We start from the raw sequence: 23,062 nt of genomic DNA, 5'->3' as shown, positions 1-23,062 counted from the left end.
CAAACTGTACTCAGAAAAGTTACTCATTTCTTTTATTTTGAAACACAGTGCATATTTGGCTAAAGTCCCAGTGTTGAAATGTATAATTCAATGAACTTCCTTCTTCCTTTCAAATTATATTAAATGACTGAGTTTAAGTTTTTTTGCTTAATTTTTGCATTTTCAAATATGAATCCAATTCCAATCAGTACAAAAAGAGTGTTTTCTGTCTTATCTATCAATCTGTCTATCTGTCTACCTATCTATCTATTGAAATTATCGACCTGGCACTTACCTGAAAAACAAGGATAGTTCATCTTTATCACTTGGAAATAGTCATAAATAATACAGCCATTAAATCACCTTCGGTGTTTTTAAAAAATGCGTAGTCTAGGGCCTTGTCCAAGCTATCTTATCAAAATCTCCAGAGAGAACCCAAAGAACCTTATTTTCTTTACAAATGCTTCCAATAAGCTCAGGAATTTTGGTACTCCTGCTATTAAGACTGAAAGAAGGGAGGAGATATAGAAGGTCCAAGTTGAGGGGAAATATTTTGTTCTTTCTGCCCCTTTTTCTCTCATATTCAAAGTTGCATAGAAAGGGTCTCCATAAGATTTATGACAGCTTGTTCTCTCCTCCCTGAATAGAAGAGAACAGAACAGAACAGAGCACAGCCAAGCCCCACCTTATGAACAGGCTGTATTACAAAAACTATTAGTCATTTATTTGGCCTCTATGCATTTTACCCAAGACATTCCTTTCTAATCATATCACTTGAAATGTACATTAACCTAGATGAGCTTCAGTTAAGTTATTTCCATCTTTATTTAAACAATAAATAAGTACCAGTTACAACATAGCTTATAGAACAAAAACATTCACAAATGCAATTGTCACAGGTTTGCAGGCAGTGTCCCAGCAACACTAGGGCTCTGAGACCGGACAGAGCTTGGAACCTTCACAGTGTCAGCTTGGGCATCATTATCTGATTATATTCATGATAATATTTTGAGAAGTAATCGAATATGTCATAGAGTGATTAAGAATGATATTTTGGAGTCAAGGCAGGCTTAGCTTTAAATTTTAGTTCCAAGTTTCAGTTTCTTCACCTTAAAATTGATGTAATAATACTTCTACAAGATTGTATGATATTTAATAAATGATCAATAAAAATAGTAGTGAAATATAAATTATAATAATAATTATGATCCCTGTCACATGGATCAATGTTGGAGACATCGGTGTGAACTCATGTTTTACTTAATACAGATATAGATAGCTACCTATAGAAATATTTATACATATATGTCTATACACAGGTTAGTATACACACATGTAACTCCTTGTTCTGTCAGTCAAGAGGGCTTAGAAGCAATGCCAACACAGTAGCAATGAACACGCCTGGCACTCAGATCTTGATTTTTCTAATACCATTCTCCAAAAAGGGAACCAGAGCCCCTTGGAGAAATGGCTGAGTCTACAACTGGGACACAGACTATGTAAGATGGGTCTGGAGTATTCTGCACTGCCAGAAAATAATAAAAATGCTCAAAACAAACACGCAAACAAATCTACAATAAAGCTGGTATGCCAAAGGAATTCAGAAGCCAACTTAAAGAGCTCCCAACAGACAAATTGGAAAAATTTGAGGAAGAAAATAAAGTATAACTGATTTATAACCAAAAGTATAAAATAAATACCTATGAGTCCTCACTGATTTAAATAAATGATTAAATACATAAATAAGTGGTAGAGAATTTAAAAGTCTCTCAAGCAGAATATTTCTAAATTCTATAGATACTTCTTATGTCAGGAGATGAAGCATTACTTCACGCTTCTTAAATGTGAGCTGCAGGATGTGATTTTCTTCCCAAGTATACAATATGGAAAGGGAGAATAAAACACAGAGCAGAACTTTGCAATGGAAACCTGATAAACACTGTTTGAACCAGATGAACATCAACACTGGCAAGTCATATAGTTAGTATATATTCTTGATGTGATGTGGTGAGAATGATACTTTAACTCTGTGTGTGATCTTTTCCACCAGAACATATTTGTTCAGTATAATCATGAGAAAAACACCACATAAATGCCAACTGAGAGGCATTCTACAAGACAGCTAGCCAGTACTCTTCGAAAGAGTCAAGGTCATCAAAAACAGGGAAAGTGTAAGAAACTTTTCACACCTAAAAGGAATCTAAGAAGATATGATAATTAAGTGTAATGTGGTGCCCTGGATAGGGTCTTGACAGAAGAAATAACATTAGAGAATAACCAAGTCAATCGAAATAATGTTTAGACTTTAGTTAGTAGTAATCCAGCAATATTTCTTTATTTATTGTGACAAGTATGCCATATTAATGTTTATTAATTATAGAGGAAACTGGGTGTGAGATTTCCAGGTATGAGGTTCTCTGTACTATCTTTGCAATAATTTTGTAAATCTAAAACTGTTCTAAACAAAAAGATTAAAAAAAAAAAAAAAGCACAACTGTTGTATTTGAAACCAGAGAGGGGAGGCATAATGCCCATCACTCTATTGTTACATCCCCAGTCCCTTGAACTGTAAACAATATACATCAATTTATTTTCCCAATTTTTCTTTTATCAGGTTAAATAATTTACCTTTAAGTGAAAATGTAGCAGCAATAATTAAAAATTGTATGATAAGTCTCATTAAATCATTTCAGCATTCTTCTTAGAATTAAGACAAAGCACAATTCTATTTACTGGGTAGAAAATCCTTTTGAACATCAAGTGGATTTCAGTTCTTTGCTCAAAAATTACATAATCAGAAGTTAGAAATTTGGACACACAGAAATTAGGTATAGAAACAATATTTCCGAAATCTGAACCACATTATCTGGAACATGAACCATATTATTCAAATAGAGCCTCTGCAAGATGAGTGACTCAAGGAACAACTTGAAATCCAGAAGACAGAAGTGGAATAGAGTGTCCTGGGTCAAGTTTTTAGGAAAGGAAAATTGGAGCAGAACTGGGAAATACAGTGTCAGTGTGAAAGCAGCATTTCTTGAGCCATATTTATAAGGCATAGAACTTAATTCTAAACCATAATATACGGAGATTGAGTAGGAAACTTTCTCTTGTCAGTACTAGTCTAGGAAAAGGCAGGAATGACCTACAAAAAAGTAAAGATTAGTCCTAACATTAGGGAATTTGGAAGTTCAGAGTGAATGAGGAGCAAAACTGGGACCTGATTAACCATGCTGAAATATCAAAGTTTTAAAAGCATATTTTTTCTTCTTTATAAAACCACTGGATTGCCCAAGTCAAGCCATCACTGCCCCTGTTTCAGCAAGCTGCAGGTCAGTTCTTTCTTCAGATTTTCGGTATAGGCTCTTTAATCTCCATGCGGAACTGAAGTTCAGTTTCAGATATTTCCTTCTTATAAATGGCATCAAATTTCTCATTTTGAGCCACTGTGAAGTAATTCTTCCAGTCACCTGCAATCCCTAAAATTTACAAATAAAAAAAATACGAATGAATAAAATATTTCCATTGTGAAGGAAGAGTTAATGTATACCAATAGTTTCCTGAAAGAAATTCTTTTAGTGTTTCTAATTGTCCTGGGTCATGGAGTTACCACCGGTCACTGAATCAATGGTCAGGGAATATTTTATTTCATGAGTTCCTTTTGGACACGGTACAAAGAACTGGTCAGCAGCACAATCAAATCATGAAACACAAAGCTGAAAAATTTATTTCCCAGAAATAGTAAATGAGGGTGTTGTGATATCTGGATGGTGCTTGTGTTCTCTGAATTCACTGGACTCATATCTTATTTTAATTTTAGAGGATGAGAATAGCATTAAAGTCAGACATAAAATGTCCTTGAACCATTTTTGCAGAAGTGAAACTATTGGGATATAAACTCACATTTAATCTTTTATACTTGGATGCTTAAAAATAATTATTTGAAAAATAAATAATTTTTATGGTTAATACCATAAAAATATGTTTTGAGGAAAACATTAATTTTGCCATTATATGTAACATTAAATATAATCGTATTGAATCACAAGCCTTATTAACCCATGTTGGCTTGATGAAGATTTTAAATCCTTTTAATGAAAAATATCCCCAAGAGAAGGTTGTTTGCTTGGTTATTATACTTTGCTCTATTTTCTCCAGATGGCACGTCCTCTTTGGAGTGGACGTGAGGGTAGTGCATATTTGGGATAATACACCTGTAAATATATGATGGAAAACAGAAAGTGCAGATTTAAACAATAAAGAGCCATCTACAAAGTATTCTAATGATCTATTTTGAATATGAATATTAGATACATAAACACATTCCCTTCTCAATAGTGTGGGAAGTGAAAAATGAATTTTGGCAAAATCCCAGGGTTTTCTATTTTGCTGCAACATCAGCATAAACTGTGGACATCATTTATTCTCTCCCTGTCACCTTTACCATTGTGTGGCTAAATTAAGACATTGATTTATCCAGCATGGCATCCTTCAAGAGTGAGTGTGCTGTGCCGGTCCCTTTGTTCATGCTTCATCTTTGAGCTTTTTCAACATCTATGATATACATGCCTCTTGTATTATAAGCTTCTTGAAGCAAATGTATGTGTCACTTATGTTCTAGGGAATACGAGCTGCCCGTAGGTATTCATGAGCAGCTTTTCTTAGATGTTAATTAATGAATAAAGGGTATTCTTTAAGTGTTCAGTGAATGCATGAATGAGTAAATGGATAGATGAATCTTGAACTATTTAGACTAAAATGACTTTATTAGTCTATTATTTTGGGTCAGAAAAAATGTACTGGATGCTTGTATTTTCTTTTTACCATTATGTTCCCCCATAACTTATGCTACAGGTGTTGTTACTTTCTCCATTTTGTCAGTGATGTTATCAAAACTTAGGCAGATGTATTTATTAAAGTCATAGATGCAGGAAATGGCATAGCCTGGATAAATTCCATATCAATCTAACCACAAAGGATGTGTTCTTTACTGTACAGGCGATGTACAGACTGTTTCTCTTACTCACTCTTCCTTGAAGTTGGAGAAACCATGGAATCCAGACACTGAGCTTGCCTCATCTATCTCTATACTTTAATGAGACATCATGAGATTATATCTGTTTTCACAGGACTGGGGATAAAACTCTCCTTGAAGTCACATTCCACAATCTGGCATAATCAGAATTTGCCTTTTTAATAAAGAGGGTTTTTTTTTCTCAGATTCTTCCACCAGGAAAATGTGTATGTATGTTCGTGTGTGTGTGTGTGTGTGTATCACTCTTCTTTGTTTGAATTTTTAATGCATCATTTATAATGAAAAACTCGTCTTGCCCTCTTACACTAGAGTTCGTTTTGAAAAGTAGTGTTTCTGAAAATTAAAAAAAAAATTTGAAAACAATAGGACTATTTCAAGGTACAGAGAAAAACGCGTTAGAAAAATCTATAATCATATAATTCTTTCAAGAGTGAGGGTTTTGCTCCACACGTTCATATGCACAATGTAGTCCTAGGGTTATGTTTACTTCCCAGCACACCAACAGAAATTGTATCTCTTTCTCTCCAATTCAAGAAAGAATATTGAAGCAGCGGGTGACATTACTAGGTGGATAACAGCTTAAATTTAAGTTAATAATTTGTTAAATTTATTATTGTTATTGTTAATAACACATTTTGACACAAACTGTATACAATAAATCACAATATACAGTATTTGCTTCAGTGAAAGTAAAGCTCTATTTTAACAGAGGATGCTGTATTTCTCTATTGTCATCTTTCTAAGTTAAATTTAGATTCCATGTTTCTTATAATTCAGATGTTATTCTTAGGGAGCAAAAACTTCACATAGGGTAAAAAATGTCCTTTGTCTTGGTGAATCCTTAACAAAGTGACCACGGCTTTCTAAATGATATGAGGTCTTTAAAGAAGTTGATACTGTGTTGAGTAACATTAGGTTATTAGTGGAAAGAAGAAGGAAGCCTAGGCCAATTTGAACTGCAATTAAGACTTAGGAATAAAAAATTTAGAACGACTCACATCAGAATTGACAAAACAGTGCCTTTTAGCAGAGTAGTAAATAGGAAGAGAAATATGTATCACGTACACAAGGTGCTCTGGTAACAAGTTTACAGGCATTATTTCCTTTAATAATTTCTAATTTAACTCAGTAACTTTTTGTGAGAGGTATTATTAGAGTCTTTATTTTACAAGTAAAGAACTTCATGCCCAAATTGGCTAAGTAATTTGTTAGAGACTACAAAGCTAGTCCTCATTTTAGAGTGAATCATAAGAAAGCAAAAATGAAAATTAAACTCAGCAAAATATTCACCTTTGCGCATAAAAGAGGATTTGCTGGGATCCATCAACATACTTGGTAGATGTGTATAATTCACCAGAGGGTTGTCCTTCATCATTTCAAACGAGGTATGATGGATGATCTTATCCAACATTTCATCACTCAGGTTCTTCTCTAGAAATCGAGCAATCTTCTTGATTTCTTGCTTTGGATTCTATCAGTGAGTAAAGAGACATAATCAAATAAATGGTGAACAATCAATCATTAACATAATGTGAAAAAATTAATCATAAAAATGAAAAAATCAATCATTTATACTTAGTAAAAGTAGAATAGAAATATTTTATTTATTCTAGAGCCTATACTTTTAGTTTATATTCAAAGTACAGTAAAAATAAGCCTTGAGCTAAATATTAACAATATTTAGAGAAAAAAATTATAAAATTTATTTTAAGCTCAATTTGTAATCCGATTTGAACTGTGAATGTTTCAGGGATCCAGTATCTTTTCCTTCTCTCTGCCTTTGTTTTTCTGTTCTTAATCAAACTTGCTTTCTTCTTTTTAATAATAATATTTAAAAACAAAAATAATCAATTTAGGGACAACTTCAGGTATGTTTGCCTTAGAGTAAAAATACTGATTAAACCTTATTTGGACAAAAAATATTACAAATCTACTCCAATGAAGGTGCAAAGATATCAGAATCTAAATTATTCATTAACCACTGAGGATAAAAAGAACAAAATCTGAAAAATGAATCATTTTCAGATTTTAATATCATAAACTTAATATTTGTAACTTTTTAGAAAGCTAGGCCTTAATCTGCATGGATATATTTGGAAAGATTTTTAAGGAGGTAACATATAAGCGGAGTTGAGAAACAGTCACAATTTACCAAGATGCACGGTCTCCTGAGGTGTGAATTTCCAACAAAAAAATGATTAAAACTCTCAGATGGATAGGGTCTCACAATGTGTTCAAGGGAGACAAAAAGTAAAGTGGTTGGAGTCAGGATTGAGTAGTTCATAGGAGTTAGAGAGGCTATAAATCTGGAAAGATGCACTAGGGTAAAATTGAGAAACTCCTCGGATGTCTTGCTGAAGGATTTGGACTGTATCTGTTATCCAGGAGGGAAGCAATAGTATTTAATAATAGTCTTATTAACTGTGTGTATGTATGTCTGTGTGTGTGTGTGTGTGTGCGTGTGCACGTATGGGTATGTTTTGGCAGGGAGTTCCCTATAAGGGACGTCCCGGCAATATTCTATGTATCAGATCTCAATGAGAAAAGATTAAGATGACTACTAAAGGGGTGTCAGGGCTTAAAATAAATGAAAGTTCAGAAACGATGATAGTGGAATAAAGGCCAAAAGAGAAGTTAGTAGTGATACTAGAAGAACCTACAGGTGGACAGGCAAATAGCAATTTCTGTTAGGGATTTAAACTGCTTGAAGAATAATCTGCCCACTGCCAAAATATCAATGATGATGTGAGTTTATAGAACAGTAGACATTAAAGCAGAGAGTGCTGCCTCCTACTGTATCTCCCTCTGCTCTGTTTCTCTTTCACATCATTGATCGGGAATTTGAGAATTGATGTAGACACTTGTCAGCCTGATAAAAATTACTAGACTTCTCTCTGAATTTAATTATATATAATTATAATTTTGTTCTATTGTTATTTTTATTAAAACAATTTATATACATACATATAAAAACATTGTCTAAAAATGACTGTGTGATGGGAGAAAAACATCTTCTATTATGTTTGATGTATGTAGCAGGCTTGAATGGAATCCAGAATATCTGGCTGATTGGGATAGACTGAAAAATCACTGTGAACAAGTTGATTAGAATAAGGTATTTTCACTGAATACGGAGGGAAAGTTTGGACAAGAGAGTATTATACTGGGGAGCAGCGTGACATGACATCTTCCTCAGCATTTGGATACCAGCCCAGCCCAGGAAACGCATTTTTTCATCCTATGGAGAAAAGGGTCTACATTCAAAAGCTAAAATTGCTCTTTTCATAAAGCTAATAAGTGATACTTTGGTGTCCAAGAAGTAAAGAGAGACATTGGGTACAGAAGAACAATTTTCTCTCTTATGAAGAATTTATAACAACTCTGATTAATCTAACACTCAAGGGATATCACCACTTTTTAAAAGTGGTTTCATAAAACCACTTTAGTTTTACAGCTGTGTATTATATTGTCAGCAAATTGACATTTGTTGCCTCAAGCCTGCATGAAGGGGAAATGGTAATGTTTAGATCACAGATTCTTTTTGGGCTGCAAACAAGTGTGATGGAGGATGGGTGCCTGGGCAGGGACTGAAAATGCAAAGGACACACATATTGATGAGATGTGAGAAATACCCTGAGAGTTTCTCAGAAATGCCTGGAGCAAGGGAGATTTTACAGAGAGCAAGGTTTCTGTTATGCAAAGTAGGAGTGATGTCACTAAAATGTTGTTATTACTGCTCATTCATTCATTCAAGCAATCAATTATTCATACAACAAGTGACCATGAGCCCCTGTTTATGTGACAGGTGCTATATGAGGTACTGTGGATTCAGTTATAAGAAAGAAACTTGTCTTCCATCAAGAACATGAAAGTCTACAGAGTATCCTCATTTGCATGTTCAGGCTTTTATAATTAGATAAACTTGGTTTCCACATATTTCGCAGGTGTGTGTGTGTGTGCATGTGTGTGAATCTGTCTGTTTTTGTGTATTTGGCTAATTTAAGTAAAATAGCCCACGAAGAGGCCTGGAACTTTGCAGCAGTATTTGAGCTAATACTAGTTCATACAGGAGACCAAACCAAATGAATGCTTAGCAGTCCCTGGACTAAGAATGAGGAAGTAAGAACGTAAAAGAGAGGGACACATTTGAAAGATATAATAGGTTGGGAGTGTGAACCAGCAGGATGTTCAGGATATAGAGGAACCATATCCACTGTATGAAAGCCAATGAGGACAACTAACATTCAAGCTTTGAACACTGGATGAACAAATAACATCATTAACCAAAAGAGAGAATAAAAGAAAAGTATTTCTGGTCAGAGAGAGAGAAGCAGTGGAGTTTTGTTTTGGACAAGTTAAATCAGATGGTCATTTTAGTAAAAGCATGGATTTGGATTCAGGGTAGAAGTTAAAACGGAGTTTTTGGTGGGTCATTAGCACAGTGGGTATGGGCATGATCACCAAAATATGGCAAGGAGTTCAAAAAGAAAAAGACTACGTGGTAGGTAGAGATGCACAGGAAGATCATGACAGTGCGATAACGCATAAAGCACAGGAGAGAGTTTCAAAAAGAAAAGATGCTCAAAAGAACACACCAGTTAAAAAAGGATAAGAGGAATAAAAATGTCACTGATTTCTCACTTATAAAGTCATTAATGATCTTAGCAAGATTTGGGTAAACAGACATGGAAAGAGGCAAAGCAATCATTATCATTTTAGACTCCACAGATTAAGTTAAGAAAATCTGTTACTCCTTTTACCCCCAGGTGTGGTTGAGGAATTATGCAGAATGCATTTCTACTCTTTTACCTCTTTCATATCTTCATAGTGTAAAAAAAGTATTGGGTGTTCTTCCTTTTTCTTCCACCAGCTTTTCACATGATTAAACCAGGAACCAAAGGCCACTAAAACCAGAGAAACAGTCTAATTCCACAAGGATTCATCAGATTGAAGATTTGTTTGTGAGCAATGAGACAAATTGTACAAACATTTTGTGGAATTTAGTAATCAAGGGAGCTGAGACTATAAAGCCAATTTAAATAATTACATAGATAATCAGCCATTGATGGATGTATAAACAGTCAGATTTTTAAAAATATATAAAGAAGCACAAAAGAAGCACTTCAAATGAAAATAGATTGACCTCCAGTAGGTTATACTTAGCCTCACATGGAAGAAAACTATACTTTTATGAAGTACTCATATCAACTATTTATCTAAGTACTGTGCATGTATAACAGATCTAACTAATGATTTTGGCAGTTTAAATAATTTCTATTGTAAGCAGGGACTAAGATTAGATTTTTAGCAACTGAAAAGAGATTTGAGAATATATTCATTAAGTCAATGTTTAAGACCAGGTTTACCTACTGAATACTAGAATACCATAATAAAATACTAGATGTATTTGATTTAATTTTTTAAAATGCAATTTGAATGTACTTGTTACTGTGTTTTGAAAGGAAAATACATGCCAGTAATGATTAATAGTATTATATTACATTTTTTTTAAATTATTAATTTTAAGCCAAGGCCTACCTACCATTTCCAGTTATGAATTTCTCTAGATATTCTTCCCAGCTTCCAGGAAGAGGTTGCAAATTATTCATTAAGTCAAAATGGTAATACGAGACTGCGACATCCTTGGCATTTCGAGCCAGATAAATCATCTGCAGGGGGAGAAGGAAGAAAATTAGGTGCATGATATCTTACTGAAGAAACAAATGTAACATATAGGCACATAAAACAACAGATTTGAAATCCATGAAATTAAAAACAGGAAAACATTAAGAAAACTAATGAAACCAAAAGCTGAATCTTTTTAAAAAAATCAATAAAATTGATAAACATCTATCAAGAATGGCAAAATAAATACAGAAGACACAAATTACTAACAGGAGGTATCACAACAAATCCTGCAACTAATAAAAGAATTATAATAGTATAAAAAGATGTTCCACCTCCTATGTCATCAGGAAAATGCAAATTAAAGTGATACTGAGACACCACTCCACACTTAGTAGAATGGCCAAAATCCAGAACACTGACATCATCATATCCTGGTGTGGATGTGGAACAACAGGAACTCTCATTCATTTCTAGTGGGAATGCCAAGTGGTACTGCTACTTTGTAAGACATTTTAGCAGTTTCTTACAAAACTTAACGTATCAATGATCCAGAAGTCGCACTACCTGGTATTTACCCAAAGGAGTTGAAAAATAAAGACCTCACAAAAACCTGCAAATGGATGTTTATATCAGCTTTATTTATAATTGCCAAAACTTGGAAGCAACCAAAGTGCCCTTCAGTAGGTGAATGGATAAACTGTGGTACCTCCAGACAATGGAATATTATTTGGCACTAAAAAGAAAACAAGTTATCAAGCCATGAAAAGGCATGAAAGAATATTAAATGCATATTACTAAGTGAAAGAATACAATCTGAAAAGGCTAAATATTGTATGATTCTAACTATATGACATTCTGGAAAAGGTAAAACCACAGAGACAATAGAAAGGTCAGTGGTTGCCAGGGTTGCAGGAGTAGGTGGGGCACAGAGGAATTAAGAGGGCAGTGAAACTGCACTGTATGATACTATAATATTATATATACATGTCATCATGCATTTGTAAAAACCCATGGAATGAACAACAGCAGGAGTGAACCCTTATGTAAATTATGGACTTTGGGAGATAATAATGTATCCATGTAGGTTCATCAGTTGTAATAAGTGTACCACTCCGGTGAGACGTGAGAGAGAGTGCTAAGGAGGAATCTATGGATGTGGGAGCAGAGGCGATATGGAAAATCTCTTTAACATCCTTTCAACTTCGCTGCTAATCTAAAAGTGCTTTAAAAATAAATAAAATTACTGTAAAAATAAAGTCTTAAAAGAAAGAATAAGAAGAGAATATTATTAACAACTTTTCATTACAAAATTCAACAACTCAGAATTCCTTACGTATCACAAACTAGCAAAGGTCAGATAGATAACCTGAATAGCTTCACAGTTATTGAAAAAAATTGAATCTCAAATTTAAAAGTTTCCCCAAAGCGAGTATCTAGGCTGAAGTGTCTCACTAGAGAACTTTACCGAACAATTAAATAAGTACCGACATCCTTACGTTGAGTTTTCAGAGAAGGTCAGAATATCTCAGACAGCTGGGAAATAAGATTAGCAATACTGTGCTGAGATAAGGATCTTGTTGCTACATCACTTTGGAAAATTTGAGTATGTAGGTTTAGGCTAACCATGTATTTTTTAAACTGAAACACTTTCATATGTAGCTCAGTTCTCATGGTAACAAGTAAACAAAACATTTGAGCCATTAACTTTATTACTGTGTGAATGAGAAAGAGGCAAGGGCCACACGTTAAAGAATTGACTTGTAAATGAGTATACCTTGCAGTTGTTTTCCCAGAAAGACTTGGGAATGAGATCGATTGGTAGATGTGTCTTCACAAGCCGGGGTGATGGATTCTTCTCTAATTGTTCTATCCCTGGGAAAATTTGGTTTGATTATAGAGATACTAGAGTTTCCAAAGAGCCTGCATTTCCTGATTTTCTCAACCAACCTTTCAGGATATTTCTAAGCAGTATATAATGCTGTCAAATTTTGAACCATTCACAAGCATTCTAAGAGGCAGTATTTTCTAATGGTTAAGAGCTTGGGTTCTGTGGTTAGCTCTTTCGTTCAAATCCTTTCATCTCTTATTTATCATTGAAACATCTGGAAGTATCTCAGTCTCTAGGCTTCACTTTCTTCACCTCCAAAATAAGGAGTAGTTATACCAACTTTAGCAATTTGGAGTTTTATAATGTGCATTATTATAAATAATTATAAAAATGTTTTTTTATGTCAAAGAGATATTGACAGCTAGTAATTCTCACATAGACTATTATTTTGTGGCAGCTATGTTAGTATAGATGATATCTTTGTATAGCATCAGCTGCTGTATCTGCATTTTCGTTATTTCCTTTATGTGTCATATATTATATATACATACATATACTACATAAATACCAAATGAAATTGTTGTATAGTTTTTGGGTATTAGCTAAACTCTCCAAAGTCATACACCTAACATATGGTAGAATTTAGTTTCAAATTAAGTCTTTGGGTTAGGGATATACAAACTTCTTGAGACAGAAAGTATCCATTTATTTTCTATATTAAGAGCTGGGAAGATCCCAGGGGCCTGGATCACTATGTAAATAACTTGCCCAGTCAGAAGGCACTTTTGGAGTAAAGGCATACTCATAGAATTTCAGACATAGACTAGGAAGAGCTGGGCTAATCCTTTTAATTTATGACTTTTTAATGGACTCAGTGGCCTTTCTCATAGCTCAGATATATCTGTTAATGATGCCATCCCCTACAGAGTCATCGATCTTAAAATCTCAATTATAGTAGTCTCCTCCTCCAAGTCTCACATCCAATAAATCTTAGAGTCCTATGCATTTTTTTTCACAGTATTACTTATATCCAAGCTAACCTATAGATTACCTATTAATCCTATATTATCTTCCCATCTTTTGCATACAGTGGCACACTTGCCCCACATTATACCTGACTCACTCATTCAAAGCAATACTATGCTTCAGTTATTTACAAAACTTAATTACATATGCTAAAAAGCCACTCAATTTCTAATATAGCATCCTTTTAAAAATGTTCTATACAGCACTTATTTTTGTCTGACAGTTTATATTTGTTTGTTTATTGTCAGTTCCCATACCTCTTCCCATCTTCATTCCCAAACACATGCACTGAAATGGAGATTCCATAAGAGCAGGGATGTAGCTTGTTTTGTTCACCAATAAATATTCTGGGGAGAACAGGTCATAGCACATGGTTGTATGAAGAACCCCGTAAAATCAGTGCAGAGAGGGTTGGCAGACTTAGGAAATAAATATACAAGAATCCCAGTTAAATCTGAATTTCAGGTAGACAACAGACACCTATTAGTATAAGTATCTCCTCTGAACCATTTGGGATATACTTACACTAAATAAAAGAGCTATGTATCTGATTTTCAAATTTAATTTGGTATCCTGGATTTTATCTGGAAGCGTTAATTATACATCTGTAAAATTCTACCAGGCATTTCATTATGCTTCCACTGGTAGCTACAACCACTTTATCCAGCATGCAGAAGTGAGAAATCACAATCTCCCACAGCGCACTCTTCCTCAATGCCATGACGAGGAATTTTATGTCTGTTTGTTTTACGAAGTTTTCCCTATCCATTCTTTCTCTTTCCTTCCTCAACTTCACCAAAAGATTTCTCACCCTCTCCCATCTTGTAATTCTTTTGCTACGTGAAGTCCTTTCAATGAACCCTGTACATGCACAAACATGATTGCTGGGAGTACATAATGGCATTGCAAGTATTCACATTCAGGCTCCAGGGTAAATCTGAGCAACAGTTTCCTCTACTCTACCTGCTGAACCTCCCCTGCTCACTCTCTGGTGATGCCCCACAGCCTCACTCCCCACCCGCACCCCTTGGTCTCTGCCCGTAATCCCTGACTCCCCTGTCCCTGGTTACTTAGATTCTGTCACTTGTTATTTCAGACTTTTCTATGGCTCTGGAGTCAGCGCACTCTTGCATTCATTTTGGTTGCTTGTCCCAGAATAATCCTTTAGTTCTAAGCTTTATCATTTGCTTTCTGATTTTAGGCAGCCACATAGAAGGAATGACACCTCTGTTGATCCTTCTCTGCCTATGGAAGTAAATGGCTCCCAAAGGGGAGGAATTTGGATTCTGCTCTTTAAATTTATAGATATTCACCATCATACTACAGTCTTCTTATCCCAGGTTTCTAGCAGCGTGGGAAAGGCAGGCCTTGCTTTTTGAACCCTTATCACTTGCCTACAGAACACCACACCCTGCTGATTCTTTCTTAGCTCACTGAGTATTTCTTGAAAATTACAAGCCCTACGTGATTTCTGTCTAGTCTCCAATTGTTCTCACTTTTCCTGTCTTTCATTGTTGTTGTGGTGGTGGGTTTTTTTCAGTCCCTGGACTAAACCAAGGTCTTTTCTGCATCTAGGGCCTCATACCCACAAGTCCTGAAATATGCTTTCTCCAACTACATGTGTGGCTTTAGGTCTCCATTCACAGTTGATATCCCTGAATATCCAATTGAAAGAAAACTCTCCTCTTGTTCTCTTTAGAGCCCTATTCTTTGGATACATTGACCAATAATATTCATGTATTGTTAGTTTATTTACTTGTTTAATGTCACAATATTATTGCAAGCTCCTTGTGGGCAGGGCATCTAATTTCCTGATCACTTTATATCTAGCCCATAACATAGTGCCTAGTTCTTAGAAACGATGAATAAATATTTGTAGAATGAAAAATGAATTCAATTAATAATAAGTTTTATATTTTGAGAGGCATTGGTATTTCTTTACTTATTTAATTTCAGCAATGTCCAAAATTAAGAAATTATTGTCCTAATCTGGTAAATTCTGCACAAAAAAACTCAGTAAAAGACAAGAAACATTTTTGCCTATCAACCAAAATTTTAGTTATTTTCTACAAATTACAAAATTATAATTCCTGGGTGATTTAAAATTACCTGAAGTTCTTACTCCAGGGAGAACCATTTCCAGCATTGGAACTTTAGCAGTTATAAAATCTCGCTTACATTTTTCAACATCTCCATCATTTAAAATCATGTCCAGAATTTCACTAATCCAGGTGGTACCTGTGGCAATAAATAACATTCTTTTACAACCTTCACCTGAATCTAGGGGGAAAAGGTTCCTGTTGGAAGCCTACTATCTTAATATATTCTCTTAGAAACTTAATTCTGCAGTTTCCCGTTCTATGCCTAAATGCCCTTTTTAGTATACTCAAAGTAGATGGCTACGAGACAGGAAGGGGGCAGGGCACAGCCATTCAAGGAATGCTACAGCGAATAACATCAAAATGGTGGAAGAGTCAACCCCCAGCAGGCCCTGAGGCTCAAGATGGTGGGAGATTTGACTTCTAGTAGACCTTGAGCTTCATTATATTCTTATTGTAATATGTTAGCATGGTGAATAGCAGGCACCATGGCAGCCCCAAGGCTAGCCACAAAAGGTCCAAGAGTGGGAAACGGCCACCTTCCTGGGAATCCCAGCCCCTTCCCCAGGCTAGTTAGACTGGTCCTTCCACTGATTTGCATATGAAGCTACCAAAGCCCATAAAAATGGGCAACACTGCCCCTCATGGGCCCGGCCTCTTTCTCTCCATTCGTCGGGAGATGGCCCACACTCTCTGTGGAATGTGTACCTACTTTTAATCTGAGTACCCAACCCCCACACCTCGTGGCCTTTCTCTTGCCTTTCTCTTGCCTGAATAAATCTTCCTTCACTCAACTGTGACTCACTCTTGAATTCTTTCCTGTGTGAAGCCAAGGACCCACACTTGGCGTGGCACGTCCCAGGGGCTCAACCAAAGCCTGGGACACAGCCCTTCTCACGCCCCACATCTGGTTTTCTTGAATCAGCTATACTGACTGCTAAGAATGCTAATTTTATTTAGAACATTAATGATTTTGTAGAGAAGCTAATTTTCAGGAAATAAAAGTCAAAGTCAGACCCACATTTGTCTGGGAAAAAAACTCACCTGATTTGGGGTAAGTGGCTATCACTATGTCATCCCGCCTACTTTGGAACTGTTCAATCTTTTCCAAGCCACTTGCAAAAGCGTAGGTGATGGGACAGCCACGGACTATCTTCAGATTTTTTCTCAGGACGTCATTTTGGGAAGTCATTTTTGTTTCAGATTGTACGAATACTTAATAGAATATTTGCACAATCAAATCATGGAGAAATAAAGAGGATAAAAGTCAAAAGCTAAATAAGTAACGTTATTCTTAAGACTTTGTAACTTGACACAGAGCAAAGTTGGTCTTTAACCACTGAACACCAGAGGTCTAAATACAAAGGGCATTTTTATGCGCATACAGCTGTGGATTGCAAGAGTAGCAGCTGGCTCTGCGACAAGCAGAACAAAGGTCTTTAGTGGAGGCTTTGGACAGAAATGGAGCTGTATGTATTACTTTGAATTAAAAAAATCACATTTCACAGAAGTATGCTAAAAATACCTGGAAAAATAAACCTATCACTTATCATTACACTTCAGTTGCACTTCATTTTTTCTTACAGGAAACTTGTCTTTTTTACCTTTGATCTTCTGTATATAATGCATTTGCTTTCACTGTCTGCTTCTAAGATATCCTTTCTTTATCATTAGTTTCGGGCAATTAAATTATGGCATACCTTGGTGTGGTTATGGTCCCGGGTTTATGTGTGTCCCGGTGCTTCAAGTTTATTGAGCTTCTGAGAATTGGGCATGTATAGCATTTACAGTCGTTATTTCTTCAAATTATTTTTTTCTGTCTTTCTCTCTTCCTTCTGAGACTCCAGGACACAAAAAGTTGTTCACAGCTCACTTAAGCTCTATTTACTTTTAAAAATCTTTTTTTCCCTCTCTTTGTGTTTCATTTTGGATAACATCTATGGCTATTTCTTCATATTCACTAACTTTTCCCTTTGCAATGTGTACTCTGATGTTAATCCCATCCAATGCATTTTTCCCTCAGACATTGTAGATTTCATCTCCAGAAGATGATTTTGTGAATGATTATACTTCTCCTGTCTCAACTTTTTTAGCATTTTGAATATACAAATAGTGACAGTTTAATGTCTTTATTTGCTAATTCTGACATCCATGTAAATTCAAGGTTGTTTTCAATTGACTAAATTTCCTTCCACTATGGTTGCCTTCTTCTGCTAGTCATTCTTGATATTTTTTATTAGATGCCTGGTGTTGTGTCTGGGGTTTTCCTTCCTGTGCTATTGCCTGGGAATTCTCGCAAGGCAGTTAGCTGGGGAAATTGTAGGGCTTCTTTTGTTTTCTATCCACTGTTGTTCATTGTGGTTGTTTCCAGGGCAAATTTATTTTTTGTTACTCTATCCTGGTTAGAAGCTACGATGATTAATTTTATGTGTCAACTTGATTGGGCTATGAGATGCTCAAATACTTGGTCAAATATTATTCTGGGTGTTTCTGTGAGGGTATATTAGGATGATATTAACATGTAAATCGGTGTCTTAAATAGAGCAGATTGTTCTGTCTAATGTGGGTGGGCCTTATTTAATCATTTGAAGGCCTGACTAGAACAAAATGTCTGAGTAAGAAAGAATTGGGCTTCCTGCCTGATGACCTTTAAACTGTAACATCAGTTTTTTTCCCCTGCCTCCAGAATGGAACTAAAACGTTGGCTTTTCCTGGATTTGCAGCCTGGCAGCTTTTGACCTGGAACCATACCACTAGCTCTTCTGTTCTTGGGCTTTCAGACTCAGACTGGAACTAATTCATCAGCTATTCTAGGTCTGTGGCTTGCCAATTCATCCTGTAGATCGCGGGACTTGCCTCCCTCTAAAATCACCTAAGCCAATTACTTATAATACATCTCTTTATGTGTATACACATAATATAAAAATTGCTTTGTATACTCTTTGATTAATAACTATTCTTATCATAATAATCCTAATAATACTAAACTTGAATTAGAATCTCATTGATCTGCTAAGGTTCTCATTGTGTCTTGATAGACTATTAGTCAGGGTTCTCCAGAGAAACAGAATCAATAGGAGATACACACACACACACACACACACACACACACACACACACACACACACACACATATATAATGCAGGCAAAGGAGAGAGAGAGGTAAAGAGAGAGGGGTGAGAATTTACTTACATGATTGTAGAGGTAGACAAATTCCAAGATCTGCAGTTAGCAAGCTGGAGACACAGGACAGCCAATGTTGTCGTTTCTATCTGAAAGCCAGCAGGCTAGAGACCCAAGGAGAACTAATACTTTAGTTCAAGTATGAAGGTAGGCAGGAGAAATTCCCCTTACTCCCAGGAAGGTCTGCCTTTTTATGCTACTCAAGTCTTCAGCTGAGTGGATAAGGCCCATTCACGCTAGGGAGGGCAATTTGTCTTACTCAGTCTACCAATTCGAACACTAATCTCATCCAGAAATATACTAACAGACACACCTGGAATGTTTGAACAAATATCTGGGCTCTCTATGGTCCAATCAAGTTGACACACAAAAGTGACCATCACAGAGGGGCTACTCATTTTTTTTCTGCTTCATTGTCACTGAACTTTGTAAGGAAAACTCTAGCCTTGCTCTTGCTTATGTGTTTCTCATTTTACAACCTCTCCCCCTGGCCCTCATGGAACGTAAACGTCCCAGAAATAGAAGAAACTGTAGAATGTAGACATTATAAAATTCTTCATAATCTATTGTTCCGTTTATTTCTGAGGATCTGTCAGTCAACAATAATGGATACAACCAGATGAATAGAGTTTGAATTAATAACAACCTAAATTATGTAATATCTTAAATAAACTTCTGTTGCTTCTAGTAAAATAACTATGACTAGATATCAGAGGTTGCCAACCTCTGTTTGGCAAATTGATTGATACATATGTTTTTATCAGGCAAATATTTTGTCAGTAATTTGGTGATTCCAATTTCCCTGAGGGCACTTTAAACATTGGCTGCACTTGCTCAGCTTTCCTTAGTCACTTGTGTAATGAGACCACAAGTGAAATCACTACTATGAAAGCTAGCTGCTGCTTAAACTCATATGCCTAACACTGATTTGTAGACAAAAAGACCTGCTTTTCATTAGGAAAAAAATATTTTGGTGTAGCAGCCTGGTATTTTAGAGGTAACTCCTCCACATCCTGCTGCCACCCTCACTCCTCAACCCCTTAAAAAAGTCTAGAAGAGAGAAAGCTGGACACATTAAAACATTTTTTACATTGTAAGACATGCATTATATGTCAGATTTTCTGTCTTATAATTAATGGGTATGCACACAAAAATAATGTATCTTTTAATTTCTCCAGTAAAAATAGTTATTGAATAATGGCTTTGTCTTAAAATAGACAGCATTTTATGCTAGAAATATGGTGAAAATAATTTGAATTTTGTATTTTCCTTACTGCTCACAGAGTAGAAGAATTAGGGACTCAGAGGCCTAGAAAAGGGTAGATTAATGACAGAGCAGAATCTAGCATAGAGTAGACACAGACAGGTTTAGAGCAGGCAAAAGCCTAAGGCAAGTGTGCCAATGAGAGGGCATTTAGGAAAATTAAATTAAATATTCTATGTTAAATTGCTGTCTTCTCTATGCTTCTCATTTATCCTCTATTTTTGATAAAGTATCTGATTGCTTCTGTAGTACCTTTGTTAGTGCAGGGGCAGGTTCTAGTAGAAAAAAATTCTCCAGCATGAATTACTGGAGAACATGTTGGCAGCCTCGTGAAAGGAACAAGTAATGGCCAGGAACTTAGCAAAGGAGGAGATGGAAAGACGAGAAATTGAGTATGTAAACACTCAACCTGGAATAAAGTAGGTACTGGATGGACTGAATGAATGAATGAATGAATAGTGAGACCTGCACTTCTCATCCAGACTCTTCTAAGACCTTGGGGATAGTGTTACTTCCGAGTTTGAATATAAGGGATGAATGACAGCAGAAGTCAACATAGTATATTCAGATATTAGATTTGAATTTTGCATAATAAATGAAATAGCTTTCCTCTATTAATTTCCTAGCAAATCGTTTCTTCCCAGATAATACAAAGGTAAATATCAATTCAAAATCTCATTTGAATACTTGTATAGTCTGAATTAATCGAGGGAAACAAGTGAGGCCCTCTTTTTCTTCTTTGGTTCCAGAATGTAAAATTCAGAAATATAATTCCACTTACCAACTCTTATTATGTATACAGATTATTATGAGAAAGCAAATGGATATTGAGGATACAGTTTTATATATCATCAGTTACAAATTATATAGACACATTTATTCCCCGCATAGTAAGTGATTAACACTATGTTATACATTTAAATATCAGTGCTGGTCCTAGTTCATGTCTTTTCCATTTTTTTCTTTATTTTAACGTAACTTATACTATTATTTTATATTTGTATAATTGATTCAAAATCGTTATTTAAATACTGTCCATGTACAAATGCCATGTACTATTGTCATCACTTGAGAGCTTGTTAGAAATGCAGAATCTCAGGCCGCAATCTAGAATCAGAATCTGTATTTTAATAAAATCCTCAAGTGATTTATGAGCACAAGAAAATTTAGGAAGCATGATTTTAAACCACTTTTTATCTACTCTCTAATAATACAAGGTAAACATAAATGATTCATCAAAATGAATTGCGTCTCCTAGAAATTAAATTGTATTGATTGTGCTTAACATATATGACCTCTGATCATTACCCACAGTGACGATAAGCCTTACTTTCATTTTGTGGGAGTGATTAGGAAACGGAGTTGCAGGGAGTCTCCGCACACACACAGCAAGTGAGTGTGTGACTCAGAAATTGACTTGTTTTCCTAGCTCTGCTCTTAGTCATACTGCAAATCTATGTCGGTGGGCCTGACCAGAGTCAAAAGGTGTTCCTGATTTACCTCATTCAAATAAGGGTGTTCACAGTTTGTAAGGAATTTTTTTTTTTTTTTTTGACAAAGCCAACTACCCTCTGACAAAAAGCTTACGTTCCTTATGCTGCAAAAATGTTGTCAGAGAACTATGGATATGAGTAACAAGATGAAAATAAAGCAGCGGATTGTGAACACATCCTAGTCACATCTGGGACGTGGGTGTAACCAACTCAGGGACTTAGGAGGAGCAGTCCTGAATTAGCATTGCCGCATCACGACCAGTGAATGATGAGGTTTAGAATTATGTGAGAAGGTAAATTCAGGGGAGGGGACCCAAAGACATACAACAACTGATAACTAATGTGATTGAGTCAGATACCCTGGAAGATGGTTTATAAATGACATTTACTTTAGAATATAAAAATTCGTTCCTAAAAATCTTGTAAGTCTTACGTGAAAGTGACAGACCACGTTACGCGGTTACTTACTGTAGTTTACATGGCACTGCGCGTCTTCCTAGTTAGATCGAGCCGCAGGCTGAAAGTCTCAATGCCTAAAACTGGCTTTAAAAAGGAAAAACGGAAAAAAGAGAAAAGTGGAAAATAATGCCCCTCTTAGGAGACACCGAGTCATCTGACATTAAACCTGAATGGTTCTTTTTTTTTTTTTTTCTTCAGGTGGGTATACCATGTTTATTTTAATACATCTCATTCGTTTGTTTTGAATGGTTATTTTAATGAGAAAATAGTATCTCTTCCATTTGTTTCACCCTAACAAAGTACAGCTCTGCTTGGTCCACATCAAGCCACTAAAATAAGTGAATTAAATAACATGTTCTGTATTCTGGAAAGTATGTTAAAGTGATGTGTGTGCGCGCGCATGCAGGTGTGTACATGGGGGTGGGGGAAGAGAAGGGAGGACTACAAGTGGATTCCTTCTTCCTTTATGAGGCTTACGGTTCTATGAGAAGTCCCCCAACCCTGACATTCTTCACAAGAGTCTCACTGAACCCAGAAAAGTAAAAGCGATCACTGAAAGTCTGAGAAAGCCTGCATAGCGTCAACAACAACACTGAATTTCCTGTGAGAAAATTGCAATTAGGGAAAAACATCCCAATTATAAACATGTGTTCAAATGGAAACCATTCAGGGAGCACCATGCTCTGTGGATGCAAGATCAAAACTTAGAAGAGAAAAGAGATTGAAAAAGAAAATTTTACCTTGCGGTTGAATTTCCTTTTTCAGTTTAAATTTCAGTTAGTGGTGCAGCTGCCGAAGGGACCTCTGGGTACAGATGGTAGTCCTTGGAAGGGCAGGCAAGAGAAGCCCCAGGAGACTCACTCCAGGGAAGAAAAATAAGCTTAAAGATATGATCTGAAGGCTGTAGTCAGTGACTTCATAGGCTGTTAAGATATACAAGGTTTGAACTATACACACAGAGGCAGGGCCTGTTGTTTCAATAGCTGGAAAAGCCAGGAAGCCTTGAGAAGGAAATGGATCAGGGTGGAGACCAAAAGTAAATAAAGTCAGAGATTACCTGGATTTAAA

At 35.8% G+C, this 23,062-nt stretch overlaps 1 protein-coding gene across 9 annotated transcripts; it reads right to left on the bottom strand.

The window, feature by feature from the left end:
* Window positions 1–785: 785 nt before the first annotated feature.
* SULT1B1 (sulfotransferase family 1B member 1) lies at window positions 786–22,945 on the bottom strand. Of its 9 annotated transcripts, none has more exons than XM_032458827.1 (11): window positions 22,735–22,945; window positions 22,004–22,078; window positions 18,788–18,882; window positions 16,640–16,810; window positions 15,606–15,734; window positions 13,754–13,843; window positions 12,417–12,514; window positions 10,557–10,683; window positions 9,824–9,918; window positions 6,305–6,485; window positions 786–3,458 (listed from the first exon to the last, which is right to left on the bottom strand). In XM_032458827.1, the coding sequence occupies exons 4-11, from the start codon at window positions 16,785–16,787 to the stop codon at window positions 3,325–3,327; spliced, it is 1,002 nt and encodes a 333-aa protein (XP_032314718.1). In that variant the 5' UTR covers window positions 16,788–16,810; window positions 18,788–18,882; window positions 22,004–22,078; window positions 22,735–22,945; the 3' UTR covers window positions 786–3,324. The 9 variants fall into 9 exon arrangements, with proteins under 9 accessions (XP_032314718.1, XP_032314735.1, XP_032314726.1 ...); XM_032458844.1 differs by having other exon boundaries at window positions 22,004–22,074; XM_032458835.1 differs by lacking the exon at window positions 18,788–18,882 and having other exon boundaries at window positions 16,640–16,832.
* Window positions 22,946–23,062: the final 117 nt, after the last annotated feature.

This window comes from Camelus ferus, chromosome 2, assembly GCF_009834535.1.
Source record: "Camelus ferus isolate YT-003-E chromosome 2, BCGSAC_Cfer_1.0, whole genome shotgun sequence".
Classification (NCBI taxonomy): Eukaryota; Metazoa; Chordata; class Mammalia; order Artiodactyla; family Camelidae; genus Camelus; species Camelus ferus.
The sequence above is the reverse complement of the archived record's forward strand: the minus strand, read 5'-3'. Positions and strand labels throughout refer to the sequence as shown.